The 17,628-nt window shown below is 43.9% G+C and overlaps 1 protein-coding gene across 8 annotated transcripts in view; it reads left to right on the top strand.

The window, feature by feature from the left end:
* The window catches only part of ITPR1 (inositol 1,4,5-trisphosphate receptor type 1), a 359,375-nt gene that overhangs the window by 309,387 nt on the left and 32,360 nt on the right, over nt 1–17,628 (top strand). For all 8 annotated transcript variants that reach the window (XM_030802235.1, XM_030802234.1, XM_030802233.1 and 5 more), the window contains 6 exons: nt 2,533–2,708; nt 8,183–8,347; nt 13,235–13,430; nt 15,109–15,201; nt 16,365–16,504; nt 16,994–17,159. In XM_030802235.1, the coding sequence (XP_030658095.1) occupies nt 2,533–2,708; nt 8,183–8,347; nt 13,235–13,430; nt 15,109–15,201; nt 16,365–16,504; nt 16,994–17,159 (936 nt within the window). The remainder of the gene's footprint in view (nt 1–2,532; nt 2,709–8,182; nt 8,348–13,234; nt 13,431–15,108; nt 15,202–16,364; nt 16,505–16,993; nt 17,160–17,628) is intronic.

Raw genomic sequence — 17,628 nt, 5'->3', positions numbered from 1 at the left:
AAAATACGTATAATCACCATGCCATTATCATATCTAACAAAACTAACAGCAAATCCTGTAATAGCCTGTCCAAATTCAGATTTCTCCAACTGTCTCAAAGATGTCTTTCTAGAGTTGGTTTTTTGGAATCTAGCGCTATGTTTTTTTAACACTGCTGTTATAGTGAGGAGACAGCATTTTTACATTGGCCTCTTCAGGATTTGGGACATACATTGTACTGGTCACACTGATGATACTGAGATCATCTTAAGAGTCCATTTAAAATGGCATTAAGCATTTCAGAAAATGATAAGTAAGCCACAGACTGGGAGAAAATAGTTGCAAAATATATATCTGATAAAAGGCTTATATCCAGAATATGTAAAGAACTCTTAAAACTCAACAATACAAAGACTATTCAATTAAAACAGTGGGCAAAGCATTTGATCAGACACTTCACAGAAGAAGATGTATGAATGGCCAGTAAGCACATGAAACGATGTTGAGCATCACTAGTTATCAGGGAAATGTAAATTAAAATCACAACACCACACCACTGCAAACCTACTAGAATGACGAAATGAAAAAGATGGGCACTACCAAGTGTTGGCGATGGTGTGGATCAGATGGAACTTTCATATACTGCTGGTGGGAAGGCAATGTGATACATTCACCTTGGAAAACAGTTTGGTATTGTCTTTTAAAGTTAAACATATATGTAGGATCCAACATTCTACTTCTCTATGTTTGTCCAAGTGAAATGAAAATATGTCCACTCCAAGAATTGTACATTATTTGTAATCACTCCAAACTGGAAACTCATTGATTGTTAACTGGACAAATAAATTGTAATATATCCATACTATAATATAGTCAGCAATAAAAAGTACAAAGTATCAACACATACATGGTAACCTGGATGCATCTTAAAAACTTGCTAGATGAAAGAAGTCAAGCACAAAAGACTACCTGATAGGATTATTTTCCCATTTTTATGAAATTCTAGAAAGTGCAAAGCTATAGGGACTGACATTAGATCATTGGTAGCTGGGGGTAGGGATGGGGCAAGGCATCACCTGTGGAGAGGCACAAGGAGACTTTTAGAGTGATAAAAATGTTCTGTATCTTGATTGTGGTGACAATTACATGTGGTGGTCACATGACTATATAAACTGCCAAGATTCACCAAATTTTACACTTAAAATACATGGATTTTTTAAAATATTGATTAAGGACCATCGACTTCAGAGGCAAACGGTCTGCAGCCATTTGCTGCATCACTTTGGGCAAGAAATGTAACCTGAGACTCAGTTTCCTTTAGAGTAGACTGGGGACAATAGGATAAATAAATGATCATCAACGTCAAGGGCTTGACACGATGTCTAACAATTGTTAAATGTGTAGAAAGCGGCACATGTGCCTCAATGTGCACTTCTTGAATTTCTGAGAAACCTCTGCCTCTTTGTCCCCATTCCCAATCAGCTTTGCCTTTTGAAGGATTTCAAAAGGGAAGAGGTAAGTGGCTGGGCTGGGGGGAACAGTTGTTAAAGTGAGGCTGAATCTCGGCAGGCGTGGACTCAATGAACTAGGGCAGCCAGCAGCTGGTGGAAGAGCTGTGCCCTGCAAAGGTGTCTCCTCCCCATTGGTGCCACAATCCCAGCATCTCTGAAGAAGTGAAGCTCCTTTATATAAGTGGCCTTAATCATGTAGTGCTGCTTGTTTACATCTGAAGGAGACTCAAAATGTGACAGCATTTGAAATAGGGGTGTTTTTTTTTTTAATGAGTGTTTTACAGAACTATATTTTTAGCCGTGTTGGCTCATGTTATATAACCAAGCCGTCTCGTGGGACACTCTAAATAGAACTTGCAGTAGCAAGAGATGACAAAAATTGGTATAAGCTCTTTGACTGCAGGGATAATCTAATTGTAGGATGATGCTCATGACACGGAAGTTGCCTTTCTCCTTCCCTTGGAGAAATCTGATTCAGGCAGGGGACCTGCAGTTTTCCGTTGCATACTTTTAATAGAAATTAAGTTTAGGCTTCCACGTCGCCTTCTCTGAGTGAAGTGTGACACATGCATGAGTTTTATTTCTCGAACAAGCTTTTCGTGAGTACCTTCCAGGCACCAGGTACTTCCCTTGGGGAATGTGCAATCTGGTGAGAGAGAGACAAGTAAACTGACCATTAGGAAACAGTGTCCCGTAGGGATGACTGGAAGCAGGGAGTACGGAGGAGGAGGGAACTCCTGACATGTTTTTGTGGGGAGGAAGGGGATTGGGGGAGGCTTCCTGGAAGAAGTAATGTCAAAGCTGAGACCTGAGATGAATGAGAAGGGAAGAACTTCCCAGCAGAAGGAGCATGTGTGAAGGCTTGGAGGTCAAAAGATGCTGATGGGACTGGTTATGGATGGGGCAGAGAATTTGAGGTGAGAGTTGGGACTGCTAAGCCAAAAAAGTTATTGAAGAATCTGTAATGGTGCATGTTTTAGGTCTTTCCCCTGTACTCAGTGAATGCACAGATTTGTGAGAGAACCCTGTTTTGTCCTTGCAGGAACCCTGGAGCCCCACTGGTCAGGACTTCTGTGGACAGCCATGCTCATCTCTCTGGCCATCGTCATTGCCCTCCCCAAGCCCCATGGCATCCGGGCCTTAATTGCCTCCACGATTCTACGATTGATATTTTCAGTTGGGTTACAACCCACGTTGTTTCTTCTGGGCGCCTTCAATGTAAGTGTGAATACCTTTCTTGCCACTGTTTTGTTTGCAGATTAATAGGAGTGCCTTGCATTCTGGTTTCTAGAATCCTGGCCTGTGCTTTCAGTCCAGAAAATTATTGTTTGGGGCAACTGTGTAAATAGCAGAAGCAAGGGATTGCTGCAGGTGGACATCTCCCTCTTGACCTCCTCGTGGTGCAGTGAGCCTTGTAATGTATCCCTTGGGCATCAGCACTCTCACTTTTAGGGACTATCCCTGTCAGGAGATAGGCAGAAAAAGTGGTAGCGCTTTGAGATTTAAGTTAGTTTTGCCAATCTGGTCAAAGCTTTGTTGGGACAGAAGATTTTAGACAATAAGTGAAATGATCAAATATTAACACAGTACCCACTTCTGGAAAGGGCCACATAGAAAAGAAGGGATAGGTAAGAGGGCCTGGCCAAATACAGAGACAGGGCAGGTAGAGAGGGAAGAGGAGAAGCAGAGACAATTCTTTAAAAGTCAGTGGTGACATTTAGAAATGCTGTTTCACTACCATTGAGAGATAGAAGCCAATTTCATCTCTGGAAGAATTCTTAGGACAAACTGATATAAAACCATACATTGGAGAGGTTTCCTGGTGAAGGGAAGGAGAAAATTTGGACATGTGAGGCACTGGAGGATCTAAAAATGCCTTCCAGGGGTTTCTGCCCTGAGCATATAAGAAGCTGAGGTCCCGTGCAAAACTGGAAGTGATATCGCAAAATAATATAGTAATTCAGTGCAACAGCAAAAGTCCCAAAGGGGTATTCAAATGGCACAGGCAGCAAGGACTTTAGAGGAGAAGAGGCCATGTCAAGCTGAAAAGCTTAGAGCGGGGACGAGGCAGGATGGAAGTTAGGACTTAAGGAATGGAGGGCCAGGCTCGGTGGCTCACATCTATAATCCCAGCACTTTGGGAGGCCAGGGTGAGTGGATCACTTGAGGTCAGGAATTTGAGACCAGCCTGGCTAACATGGCAGAACGCTCTCTCTGCTAAAAATACAAAAATTAGCTGGGTTTGATAGCATGCGCCTATAATCCTAGCTGCTCGGGAGACTGAGGCTGGAGAATCACTTGAACCTGAGAGGTGGAGGTTGTAGTGAGCTAAGATGGCACCACTGCACTCCAGCTTGGGTGACAAAGGGAGACTCCATCTCAAAAATAAATAAATGAACAAATAAATAAATAATTTAAAAAAAAAAAGGGAATGGAGAGTATCTGGCCATGAAGCAGGGATTGAGAAGAGTTCTTTGGTTTCGTGGGCCCCATAGGCCAGAGCAGAACAGTGGGAAAGCTCTGGATGTTATCAACAGACAATAAAGAGTTTCACCTCATTCGTGGTTCAGTAGTGATCAGTAGGAACCGATCCTGTATAAGTCACTTGCAGCACTGAATTTTACGATAAAGCAACTGGACTTCATCGCCCAGGTCAGCATTCCCAGAGCATATTCCACATTGATAAATGAGGTGAAAAAAGGGTCCTGTGAGTGAATCCACATGAAAAATGCTGAAGTAAACACAATGAAAGGTTTCATTACTGCAGGCTTCCTCACAGACTTTAATGTACTAATAAGGATTAGGAACCTCCAAGGAAAACAGTGTCTTTCTGTTTCCCAAACTCATTTTCCTGCAGTTTTTTCTAAGTATCACTTGAGATTAGTGTTGTATAGAATATATGTTGGAAACTCTGTTCCCAGTAGTGGAAAGTGCCTGTGGTGTTTTTGAGCCAAGAAATGGTCCATACGAAGAAGTATTCTTGAGAAAATGCATTCAGTATGGCATGTTATGTGGATTCATCAGGGGGACTAGAGGCAAGGAGCCTTTTTAGGGGCTGTAGCGATGCTTTGATTAGGTTTGAGAAGCCTGAGTCTTGGACATAGTGTAGAAGAAAGAAGGGAGGTATGGACGTCAGAAATGGGAAGGAAATAGGCTGGGCACCGTGGCTCAAGCCTGTAATCCCAGCACTTTGGGAGGCCAAGGCGGGCAAATTGCTTGAGGCCAGGAGTTCAAGACCAGCCTGGCCAATATGCATGTGAAAGCCCTCTCTACTAAAAAAAAAAAATACAAAAATTAGCCTGGCATGGTAATGCATGCTTGTAATCCCAGCTACTTGGGAGGCTGAGGCACGAGAATCTCTTGAACCTGGGAGGCGGAGGTTGCAGTGGGCTGAGATGGTGCCACTTCACTCCAGCCTGGGTGACAGAATGAGACTGATTAAAAAAAAAAAAAGAAAGAAAGAGAGAGGAGGAAATAGTAACACATGGTGGGCACAGAGTCAGAGCCTTACTCCACCCAGAAAGCAATGCGCTTGTATTAATTCGTTCTCACATTGCTATAAAATGCCTGAGACTCGGTAATTTATAAGAAAAGAGGTTTAATTGGCTTGAGGTTTTGCAGCTGTACAGGAAGCATGGCAGCATCTGCTTCTGGGGAGGCCTCAGGGAGCTTTCACTCATGGCGGAGTAAAAGCAGCAAAGTTGGAGCTGGAACAGGAGGAAGCGGATGGGGAGGCGCTGCACACTTTTAAACAACCAGCTCTCTATCGCTATACTGCATCCAGGACAGGTGGCGCTAAACTATTTATGATCCAGTCACCTCCCACCAGGCCCCACCTCTGACACTGGAGATTACAATTTAACAGATTTGGTGGGGACACAGAACCAAATCATATCGCCATTCTGGGTCCCTTTTTCAGACAAAGAGGGTATCACTGTCTTGACTGGGTAATGAAGGAGGCAAATATGGCTCCAAATTTTCAGTCACAAATGATTGGGAGAAGAATAATGTGGCCATCTAAAATGAAGTCATGCAAAGGTCTAGTTTTTCAGGGTGAAAATGCATTTAAATCGTTGACCTACTGGGCTTCAGGTGGAAAGACACGCTGTTAACGTGAGCTGCGGCATCTGGAAATACATGACCAGAACTACAGAGAGAGATCACTGGGGGAAGGGGAATGTAGGGATTGCCTGCAGTGAGAGGAAACCATTTAAGAAAGAAATACAAAAGAATTACATAAACAACTAGGTAGAAAAAAATGTTCAGTATTTCAGAGGCTGTCTTCCATGGGCTGTCTAGTTCTTTTTTTTCTCTGGCCTTCTGTAATAATCATTCCACAGTTATCACTTCTTTAACACAAATCAGTTGGGGAAAAGACTCAGCTGAGATAATTAATTACTATTTACAACAACATGAGCTGGTAGGGGGCAAACAGCTATAATAAATATTTAGAGTGAATTTTATTTTACATATTTTTTTGAGACAGAGTCTCGATCTGTCACCCAGGCTGGAGTACAGTGGTACAATCTCGGCTCACTGCAACATCCGCCTCCTGGGTTCAAGCAATTCTCCTCCCTCAGCCTCCCAAGCAGCTGGGACTACAGGCGTGTGCCGCCATGCCTGGCTAATTTTTTGTACTTTAGTAGAGACGAGGTTTCACCGTGTTGCCGAGGCTGGTCGCGAACTCCTGAACTCAGGCAATCCATCCGCCTCGGCCTCCGAAAGTGCTGGGATTATAGGCGTGAGCCACCATGCCCCGCCTAGAGTGAATTTGAAAAGAGAGAAACACCCACATGGAATGTATGGGAGAGGGAAAGTACCTGTGGATGGAGACAGAGAAAGAATATTGGAGTTCTGAGAGCTGGAGGAGGAGAAGGTGGGGTCCTAAAGCCCAGCTGGGAGAGTGGTGAGCAGGGTGCGATGGGAGACTTGTCACGCCGCAGGGAGCTGGGAAAGATGCTAAGAGCAGACGGGAAGACTGCTGGGTGCGCAGAATCCTTGGAGACTTCACATGAGCTGTCTCTGTTGAGAGGTGGGGATGGGAGCCAGATCTAAGACTAACAAGCAGAGTCCAGCCGCAGGCTGAGACCACAAATAGCAGCTATTTCCTGGGGAAGCAATGGAAAAAACTAGGGCAGAAGTTAGAGGGGAGAATGGATTCAGGTGAAGTGGATCACCCTGTTGTTAAGATGGCAGGAGCTGGGGTGTGTTTGAGGTCCTGTAATGTGTGATGTCACCCAGGGCACCATCTGCCCCTCCCTGAAACCACATCATGATGGATCATCCAGAATCAGTGATACTTTCCCACCCTATGAAATCCCCTCCACTAGCAAAGGTTAGAATTTTGGAAAAAACTGGCAGATTGAATGCTTAGCCTGTCTGAGAAAGCCAGCAGCGATCTGTGGGTGTCGGCTTCCTCGCTTATCTGATTGCCGAGAAGCTCACTTACACCGACCTACCAGATTAACTGGCAGTATTTCCCCCGCACCTGTGGCCAAGGGAGCTAGAGTAGCAGAAGATGGTTTTACCAAGTGCATCCAGAGAGGTTCCTCTCTGGCCTCCTCCTGAGCCAAGTTTTTCTGTCAACATATTGCTAGAGATGAACTTCCAGGCCTTGGGGTTTCTATCAAAGGTGGGACTATATTGCACAGTAGTTCAGTTAGGACTCCTTCAGTTGCAGATGTCAGAAAACCTAATCCATGCTAGCCTCAGCAAAGGAGAATATGTATTGGTTCATTTTGACCAAGAAACCAAAAGCCTCGCTTCAGGCACAGCTGATACAGGGGCTCACACAGTGTCCTCAGGGCCCAGTTCCTCCTTGCCATCTTTTGGCTCTGTGTCCCCACTGCTGGTGGTGCCTTCAGTGTTGGTAATGTGGCAGCTCCAGAGTTTACAGCTGCTCAGGTTCAAAGTTGGTGGGAAAGAACAAAATTATCTTTGGCTGCAGTCCCAAGAAAGAGCTCAGTGGACATCATTGGCTCCATTTGGTCCTGTGTCTATCTCTAAACCAGTCATTGTACCCAGGGGAATACAATATTGTGATGGCCAGGTTGGAGCCCCACCCAGACCTCAAAGACTGCTGCCCAGAGAGGAATGGTCCCCAAAGGAAAATGAGAAGTTATTCCCAGAAGAGAGGGCAGGAGAACAGAACTCATCCTGAAGTCCCTTATATTTTTTTTTCTCCAAGAAAATTCTTGTTTTCCCTGTGAACTTAGGAGCAATGAAAGGCAAGAACTGATCACTGCTCATTAAATTGCCACCTTACAGTGCCTAGAATGTAACAAATTCAGAAAATGCTTTTGATCATGCTGATCACAGGGTTCGTGGATTGAGGTGACTTCTGTGTTTGACTAACTCATACAAGAATGTTAGAAATGATTCATATCTCATTTTGAAAATCATAATCTCAGTATGTGTTAATTTTGTTTTTGCCATAGAGAAATGCTACTTGATTACTGTTGCGCATGAAGTTATTTGACTACCGTGTAATTTGTAATATGCCTGAAAAGCAAAGTAATGAAATGACTTAGATCTGCAAATGGTTCTTGGCGGGTTTGGTGGGCACCGGGTGGAAAAGGAAGCATTTCTTTGGGCACAGTGACTGAAATTCATTTGTGTGAGATGCTCTCTTTGCTCTCATGAAGAGTTTGGCACAGTCCGTGCCATCTGACTGGTCCTGTCATTGTTCTCAGGTATGCAATAAAATCATCTTTCTAATGAGCTTTGTGGGCAACTGTGGGACGTTCACAAGAGGCTACCGAGCCATGGTTCTGGATGTTGAGTTCCTCTATCATTTGTTATATCTGGTGATCTGTGCCATGGGGCTCTTTGTCCATGAATTCTTCTACAGTCTGCTGGTGAGTACCTGGTGTGGAAATATTTTATGTGTGGGGAAACTGGGAGAGTGTCCTATGTCCTCTCTCTCATCACAGACCCTTCCTTTTAATGGTGATTGGTGTGCCTGGTCCACCAAGATTGAAGCTCCACAGTTTGCAGCCTTTGGGGGATCTGAGAGGAAAGCTCCACAGGAATTGGGTCAGCCCAGGAATTCAAGAGTCACACAACTGCACTGTGTACTGTGCACTCCCGATCTGTTACTTCTCAGTATGGAAAATGCCTGCAGTAGGTTCAGGAGATGTTTCCTTTCCATGCACCTTTGTTTTTCTTTACTTCTTAGACTCAGCCCGCACTTATACCAAGAGGAGTGTTTTTGAGGCTGTCATCCAACAGTTCTCATGGAATCCATTTCTCGTGAACACATGTAGCGACCATAAGAGTAGGAGCTAGTTTTGAAGCCCCAGGATTCATGATCATGAGCTCAGTAGATTTATTGGTCTAGGAGACCCTTTCAATAGCTCATTTTGTTCCGATATGAGCCAAGTGCTTAATGTCTTGACAGTCTATAAAACAAGTTGGTTCCATCACCTTCCTCCTGAGCAGGTTTTTAAATTACAAATCAAGTAACTGCTTACTTTCCTGTAGTTAGAGGGAATCTAGACCTGTGGCATTGTAGATAAGAAACCATTTTCTTGTACCTACATAAAATGACAGGAAGCATAAAATTGACCTATCTGCAAGCAACACCATAAAGAGCCTAGGAATATTAAAATATCTGTGAGGACAGAAATGATCAAGGCCCAAGGGTTGACTTACAAAGAGAAGGGGGACTTGCAAAAGGCAGAGCAAGGAAAGCTCTTCAGGGAGGTGCTTAGAAAATCCCCCCGAAGCACGTATGAGAGGCATCCAGCCACAATCTAGTTTGATCCTGTTGCATTTTCTAAAAGTGAACTGAGGTAGCAGCATCATCAGAAACTGGGAGTTACTCTTATCTTTCTGCCATAGGTTAGAGATTTGAAAGCACAAAATGCAACTGTGTGAGATGCTCCCTTCGCTTAACATACTTGACTGCCTTGTGCCTCAGTTTCCTCACCTGCAAAATGAGAACAGTGTATCTCCCTCACAGGGCCGTCATAGGGATTACATGCAGCTGTTCAGGTCAGGGTCTTAGAATAGCACTGCCGAACGATTGCCAGCTATTATTATTGTCTTTGTCATTCTATATTCCTTCCCCCGTCCAAAACACCATAAGGAATTCACCGTTCAGATCACTAGGATTAGCTCATTCCATTAGGGGTGGATTTTGGCAGGCTAAAGGGAATGGATTCTTTTCCCTCATCTTAAAATAGGTCTGGCTATATTTTGAGGTTTTAGGCAAAGAGGTCTCAGGATATACTTGTGATTCCCATTATGTGGCCTATTTTGGTCACTTTGTATCAGAAATCTTTACAGACTTATGTCTGTTTCTGGAACTTTTTGTCTCATGCCATCATGTCCCTGGACAACAAATTCCTGTCATCCCTTGGGAGGGTGGCAGAGTTCAGTTGGTGATCTCTCTCATCCCTGCCAAGGGGTCTCTCCCAAGAGACAGGATATTCCCCTTTGGTCAACGCCACCTCGCCCCAGTAGACACTTCGACCTTTCCTCCAATCTGCCTCCAGTTGGCTTTGCTTCTTTTCTGTTCATTTGAGTCCCCTTCTTTTCATTACTTGCAATGCAGGCCAGTGCCAGTGCCTGATGCAGGGCACATAATGGTGAGAGGAACACAGTCCCTACCCTCATAGGCCTCAGTCAGGAGCACAGCACAGGGACAGCCGTTTTGTGAGTGCTCACCCTGCACTCTTCTCTACACACTCTCACTACCACCTTTGAGGTAGATGGTATCTTCCAGTTACACCTGAGGAAACTGAGGCTTGGTGAGGTTAGGTAACTTGCTCAGAGTCACACTGTCAGTAACTGGTGGAGGCAGGAGAGCCACACAACTCTGTTGATTCCCAAGTTGACACTGCCTTTTATTCAAGCATGTGAAAAAGTCCTTGCATCAGTGAAACTGGCATTTCATGTTCCAGTTTGCATCTGTGCTTTCAAGTCTCTAACCTATCACAGAAAGATAAGGGTAACTCTCAGCTTCTGATGATGCTACCTCAGTTCACTTTTAGGAAACGCAATAGGATCAAACTAGATTGTGGTTGGGTGCCTCTCCTGTGCTTCGGGGGGGGATTTTCTAAGCTTGACTTGTTTGTGGCTTCAACTGATGTGCTCCTTTTGGTATCAAAGCAGTACTGGATGTGTCTGGTAAGAACCAGAAAACACGGACACTTCAAATTGTTCTACTAATAAAGAAAGCCTGCAACCAAAAGAAATTGGGCTGCCTGTAAAAGGAGGGAGACCTGAGCAGGGAACACCCATGTGTTCCAGGGTTGGGAGAGCTCCCTCCATGCCAGCAGGCCAGAAAGTAGGGAAGGTAATCTGGTGGCCTAATTAAACTGCCGCCCACCCCAAAGACTGGCTGGACCTGGTCTTGAGCCTGCATTAAAGCTGCGTCCTTAGAAAAATATTAACACCTGGAGATGAAAATGTGCAAAGTTCATAAGCAGGCAGTTAACAAAAGCAGAAATCCAGATGGTCAGTAAATACGGAAAAATGTTCATCCTTGGTGCTAAACAAAGACACGCTAATTACAACAGTGCAATCCTGTGTTTTATCTGTGACATTAGTAAAGGCTTTTTAAAGCCTGATGGTGCCCAGTACTAGTGAGAGTGGGGTAAAATGGGCATGATTCTTTACTAGTGGTGAATGTAAACTGATCCTTCCTTTCTGAAAGCAGTAGGCAAAATGTTTCTCTTATACCATTTGACCCAAATACTCCATTTCCAAAAATTTGCTGAAAAGGAATAACTAGACGAGCATGTATAGAGGCATGTATAGAATTGTTCCTCACAGCATTATTTATTATGACATATAATTGGAAACGTCTTGATTGTTTTTAAAAAACATATTGGTTATGTTAATCATGTTTTTCCTATATAGTGAAATACCAGGTGATCATTTTTGACAGGAAAATATTCCTGATGGCTTGGTGAAAGGCTGGTTATGTGCCAGTATTATGGTCTAATATTTTTGTAAACAATATATATCTATAAATTGCATTTTTTTAAGGCCAGAAGGAATTAAGCTATTGAGCGAATGTCTCTAGATGGTGAATTACTAGTGACTTTTTTTCCTTTGTCCTTTTTTTTGTTTTCCAAGTTTTCTCCATTGAACATGTATAATTTTCTAATTAGAAGAAAGCTTTTCTTTTATATAAATAATACTTATTGATTGTTTTAAAATCAGAAATTATAGATGAGTGAAAAGAAAAAAATCGCTTGTCATTTCAGTGATTTGCAGCCTGTATAATCTCTGTGGTCCTTAACCACAGAAAACAAGTATCGTTTGTGTGTTGTCTGAAGTTGCTCTTACTTGCCACTTTATATTGAGCTGCTGGAAAATATTTAACCAACATGAACAGCAACACTTTGCCTGCTGTCGTATTGTATTGTATTGTATTGTATTGACTAAATACCTCTTCCTTGCTTCCCTTTAAGTATCCTACACTACCCAATGCCCTTCACAGAACTAGTCTCAGAACACAGATTGGTGTTAAGGAGGCAGAAAAGCCAATCGACCAGAAAATGACCTCAGATGTAAAATTCTAAATTGGAAGGGACTCAGAGATCAGCTATCTCAGTCCACTTATTTTACAGATGAGGAAACAGATCCAGAGAGCTTAGATGGCTTGGCCGACATCTTCCAACAAATTAAAAGCAGTCAGGATTCGACCCTGTCCCCTGACTCACTTCATGGTGCAGTCACACCCCAAAGCCACAGTGGAGACCAAACCTTCCGTACAGGATTAGACAGCAGCCAGAGGCCAAGCTCAAAACTAGCCTCGAGTCTAAGACTAACTTCAGAGAGCTCTCTCCCCACACTCCCCTCCACTCTCCCAGTCAAGTATCTGTGACTGTAGCTCTTGGAAAACTAGCCATCATCCTCCCATACCTATATGTACCTATAGGGATCCTCCATTCCTCAGGAAGCCAACTTCTTGCAAAGAGCAGCTTCCTTAGCAGAGGGCAAGCCTGGATTGTGAATGCACTGTGACCTGCAGGGGTCTTACCCTCACAGTGTTAACGCCATTAATGTCCCTGCGATATACTAGCTATGTGACCCTGCCCCAGTCTCTTGACCAGGAAATTAATGATAATTACTATTTATTGTACTTACTGAGCATATGTATGCCAGTGTGCTAAGCACTGTGCATACGTGGTTTACTTACTCTTCATAATAACTCTACATCTTCCAGTCTGCAAATGAGGAAATGGAGACTCAGAGGGGATGAGGAAAGTGCCATAGCCCGAGATCATATGGTAGATAGTAGCTGAGCTAAGATTTGAATTTACATCTAAGTCCAGAGTTCTTGCCACTGACGCTGGCTTGTATGTCTGCCTTCCCACCAGACACTGGGCTGCAGGAGGGCAGGGACCAGGGTGGCTGGCCCTTCATAAACTCAATTCAGTACCTTCTAAATGAATGGATGCCAGGACCCTCATCACTTTCCTCTCCCTTTGTCTCTGAAACTCATTGGCACAAGCATGTATTTTCTCTATTTCCAGGCCCTCTAAATGGCTCTGGATACTACTTGAAGTTGCTATTGTTTCCTGCTTCCTCTTCTGTGTTTATTTTTCCTCACTTTTACCATCTCCATTTCACTGTGAAGCCAGGGAAGATGTTCAGTGTTAAGATCCTATGTAGTGCTTTTGAGTGTCTAAGAGGGTAAATGCTCTATAAACCAAGTTTTCATTATGGGATAGTGATGTACATCTAACATCAAGGCTTCTTAAAATTCTTTTTGTTTGTTTTCAAAGCTTTTTGATTTAGTGTACAGAGAAGAGACTTTGCTTAATGTCATTAAAAGTGTCACTCGCAATGGACGGTCCATCATCCTGACAGCAGTTCTGGCTCTGATCCTCGTTTACCTGTTCTCAATAGTGGGCTATCTTTTCTTCAAGGATGACTTTATCTTGGAAGTAGATAGGCTGCCCAATGAAACAGCTGTTCCAGGTGGGTTTGGGATCTTCTGATCTTTTTAACGCTAAAAGATTATTTCCTGATTATAACTGAACTAAAGAAAATAATGACTTTAGTAATGCAGATATCTCCCCATTGTATCTCCCTAACACGCAGAGTGTGAATTTCAAATACAGGTCTTCATTCTCACAATGAATGTGGCAATGTGGCATATCAAATGCTAAGAGTGCGTGACCAGATCTGACATTTATTCATTCACTAACATCATCTTTTAAACTAGTGCAACTTTTTTGTAAAGCAGTGACCATATATATTGAGAGCGTTGGAGTATGCATCCCTTTAACTTAGTAAATCTACTTCTAGGAATCAATACTTAAAGAAAAAAAGCCTGCTGACTGTGCATGTAGAAACAGACATATATGGGAGAACGTTTCCTGCAGTGTACAGTTGGAAGCAGTCTAAATGTTTGGGGGTGTTTCATCAGATCATGGTACATCCATGGGGGGAGGGGCCTTGCACATAGGTACATCTTTAGAAACCTCCATGGAAAAATACCCACAAGATGTAGTTGGAAACGGCAGAAGGATAACTACAGTAGGATCACATGTATGTCTTTTTTTTTTTTTTTTCGAGACAGGATCTCACTCTCTCTCCCAGGCTGGTGTGCGGTGGTATGATTTCACCTCACAACCTCCAACCTCCCGAGCTCAAGCAATCCTCCCACCTCAGCCTCCCCAGTAGCTGGAACTGCAGGCGCCTGCCACTGCATGTGGCTAATTGTATTTTTTGCAGAGATAGGTTCTTGCCATGTTGCCCAGGCTGGTCTCGAACTCCTGGGTTCAGGCGATGCCTCAGCTTTAGCTTCCCAAAGTGCTGGGATTACAGGTGTGGGCCACTATGCCCGATCTTATGTTTTCTTAAAAATTAAAAAGCTCATATACATATATTAAAACATGGATGACTGTACCTCCAGACTGCTAGCAGTAGCTCTCTCTGGGGCTTTTTTACTATATGCAGGTTTTACAGTGAGCTCATGTTATTTTTACACATAGCAAGAACAGAAGAGATTTCCAATTCTGAGAGTGAAAAAAAATGACCATAATACTTTAATGGTACCCAAGTGCCCTTTTCTCTCAGTTACAATAGTTGGCCCTACTTAGTGAAATACTACTGGTTTTTCATCCTGAGTCTAAGAAACAGACTAGAATCGTTGTGGCTGACTGAGCCAGCCAGCCTTTGTGCTCTCCCTCCAAAATGCTGTGTTCTTGGCATGTATCTCCAGCCTCCCAAGTTGACACTAAGTGACATTTACTGCCAGCCATCTTAGAGTTGTGGACTAAACTGGCCTGGACCTTGGATTTCTATTAATGCCTGCTGATGCTTCTCGTGCAGACTTGGTATAAATCTTGCCAGAGTCTGTACGTTCAGTAGTATCTGTCTAAGAGTTTCAGCTGTTTGTCTTTAAAGTTAGAGAGGTGCTATTTAAGTGCGATATTTCTAGTAAGCCTACAGGAATTGACATTTTTGGCTTTTTTCCCATCCAGATCACCAAATGAAAGTGTAAATTGCATTTCTGCTTTGAATTTATATGCAAGATTCTAGGGTGTTATTTATGTAAAGAATTGTTTAATCAGCCGTGAATTGGGGACTTCAAACATTTTAACCATATGCTGCCAGATTGTTCATCATAAAATTTCCTTCTCTCTCCCAGAAACCGGCGAGAGTTTGGCAAGCGAGTTCCTGTTCTCCGACGTGTGTAGGGTGGAGAGTGGGGAGAACTGCTCCTCTCCTGCACCCAGAGAAGGTAGGACCTCCTAACTGTAAGCCCCATGTTAATATCGGACTCCTCCAGAGACTTAGCTGATGCAGGTGATCTTGGAAAAGATTAAATTTACTGCTCAGGAGTAAGGCTATAGCAAAGGGCAAAGGCTGAGAAAGGAGGGAGATGAAGGGAAAAGAAGGTTACACATGAAGAAAAGATCTGATGTGATTCAGCCAATTTATACGGAGTGCCTACCGTTTGCCAGGGACTGTGGTGTACTCTAAGAGACAGTAATGTAGTGGAGGGTGCAGGCAGGCCAAGCGGTGATTGCTAGAGAGTTGCCCAATGCTGGGAATAAGGATGGAATACAGAAGTTAGGCACCTGGCCTACTACTGGGCTAAGCGTATCATCAAGAAAGTGATATCCAAACTATAACAGAAGACTCTTGATATTCCAAGGAGAGGGAATAGTACATCTAAAAGTTTTAAAGGTAAAGAGAAAACACAGCAAGTTTGGGGAGACAATGATTATAAGGAAGGAGAGTAGCAAGAAATGAAGCCACAGATACAAACAAAGGGCTAGATCATGAAGGGTCTTCTATGTCAGGCTTAGGAGGTTAAACTTCATCCAGAGGATGCTCAGGGGTTGTTGGAAGATGAGTGATGAAATCTGTGTTTTAGCAAGACCCTTCTGCAGCTGGAGAAAGGAATGAGGCACACAGCAAGGCATGGCTCTTACTGCATAAACCAGTGAGAATGAACAGCCTCCAACGTAAAGCAGTTTATCCAGAGGCCCTGCCATGAAATATCCCTAGATTTAGTCCTCACACCATTCCCAGTGAGGAACCTGGGTCCTGTGGCATAACCCTCATCTGAGAGACAAGATGCCTGTGACTCAGAGTTGCAAAGCAACTCATCTAACATGAAAAGACTGTTTGCGGCTGGGTCTGGGGTTTAAAACCTGAAAAGAACAGGGCATGTTTTAGATCCCATAGAGGGAGAGCAACACTACCATAGCTGGAGAAATTAGCAGGGGTTAGCGATGAAAACAGAGTTGCCCAGACGACTTTAGCTTTTGAAAGAAAGTGCTTAATTTTATTCTTTCGTGTGCCTGGTGAGATGGCATTCAGGATACAGGATTTCAAAATCCCGGTGTCTCTTTTCTCCTCACGTTTTCTGTGTGTTATTACTTGCCGTGTTCACAGAGCTGGTCCCTGCAGAAGAAACGGAACAGGATAAAGAGCACACATGTGAGACACTGCTGATGTGCATTGTCACTGTACTGAGTCACGGGCTGCGGAGCGGGGGTGGAGTAGGAGATGTGCTCAGGAAGCCGTCCAAAGAGGTAAATTAATCCAGAGGGGAAGGAAAGGCAAAGGGGGCGGGGGAGGGGGTGGTTGGTGGGAGCACCATGCAGTGGTGTTGAGTGTAAACTGAAGACGCAGAGGAAGAGCTGGGAGTAGGGCTGAGTAGCTGCGGAACTTGCTCGTCAGGCTTCTTTCCTCTCTATCATGTGAGGCAGTGCTGCAAAACCAGCTGCGTGGAAAGGGTTAGCTTTGGCTCTCTGTTCAGTAGGCTTAGGGACTCTTTCCATCTTAGGCCTGATCCACCTGAATGCACGGCGAATATACCTCGTGGCTGTGTCACACCACACTTGGAGAAGTCACAGTTGAGACAGGGGATATGAAAAGAGATGCAGTGTTCAGTTTAAAAGTTTAATGCCCAATTTAATTTCTACCCAAGTAGACGAGGTCTCACTTGAGCTGTGCCCCAGGCTCTGCAGACCAAAGGGTCGCAAGGGACCCAGACTGATCCAGACACCTCTCTTTTCCAGGAACCCCTGTTTGCTGCTAGAGTGATTTATGACCTCTTGTTCTTCTTCATGGTCATCATCATTGTTCTTAACCTGATTTTTGGGGTTATCATTGACACTTTTGCTGACCTGAGGAGTGAGAAGCAGAAGAAGGAAGAGATCTTGAAGACCACGTGCTTTATCTGTGGTGAGTGTCGCTGGCCAGCTCCAGCAAGGGTGTGAAGGCCCAGCGTAGCAGAGGCATGTGGATATTGCGAGGGTGTGATGGGCTGGGTGCGTGCCCAGTTATGCGGGAGGGGGCACCGGCTGCTGCATCCTCTTGACTCTTCTGCCCTCTGCAGTGAGTGAGGCTCTCCTTGGCCTCTATTCTGCTGGGAAGTATTTACAGACCTGGGTTCTGACTGAGCTTCTACCACTTACTAACTGTGTAACCATCATTTAGTCATTTAACATCTTTAATCCTTCTTTCTTCATCTGTAAAATGGGTACAATAACATGTCCTTCTCTGCATTATTGTGAGAATTAGGAGAGACAGCATATGTTGTTTTTTTTTTTTTTTTTTTTTTTTTTTTTTTGAGACAGAGTCTCGCTCTGTCACCCAGGCTGGAGTGCAGTGGCGTGATCTCAGCTCACTGCAAGCTCCGCCTCCCGGGTTC

The sequence above is a fragment of the Nomascus leucogenys genome, chromosome 21, assembly GCF_006542625.1.
Source record: "Nomascus leucogenys isolate Asia chromosome 21, Asia_NLE_v1, whole genome shotgun sequence".
NCBI lineage: Eukaryota > Metazoa > Chordata > Mammalia > Primates > Hylobatidae > Nomascus > Nomascus leucogenys.
The sequence above is the reverse complement of the archived record's forward strand: the minus strand, read 5'-3'. Positions and strand labels throughout refer to the sequence as shown.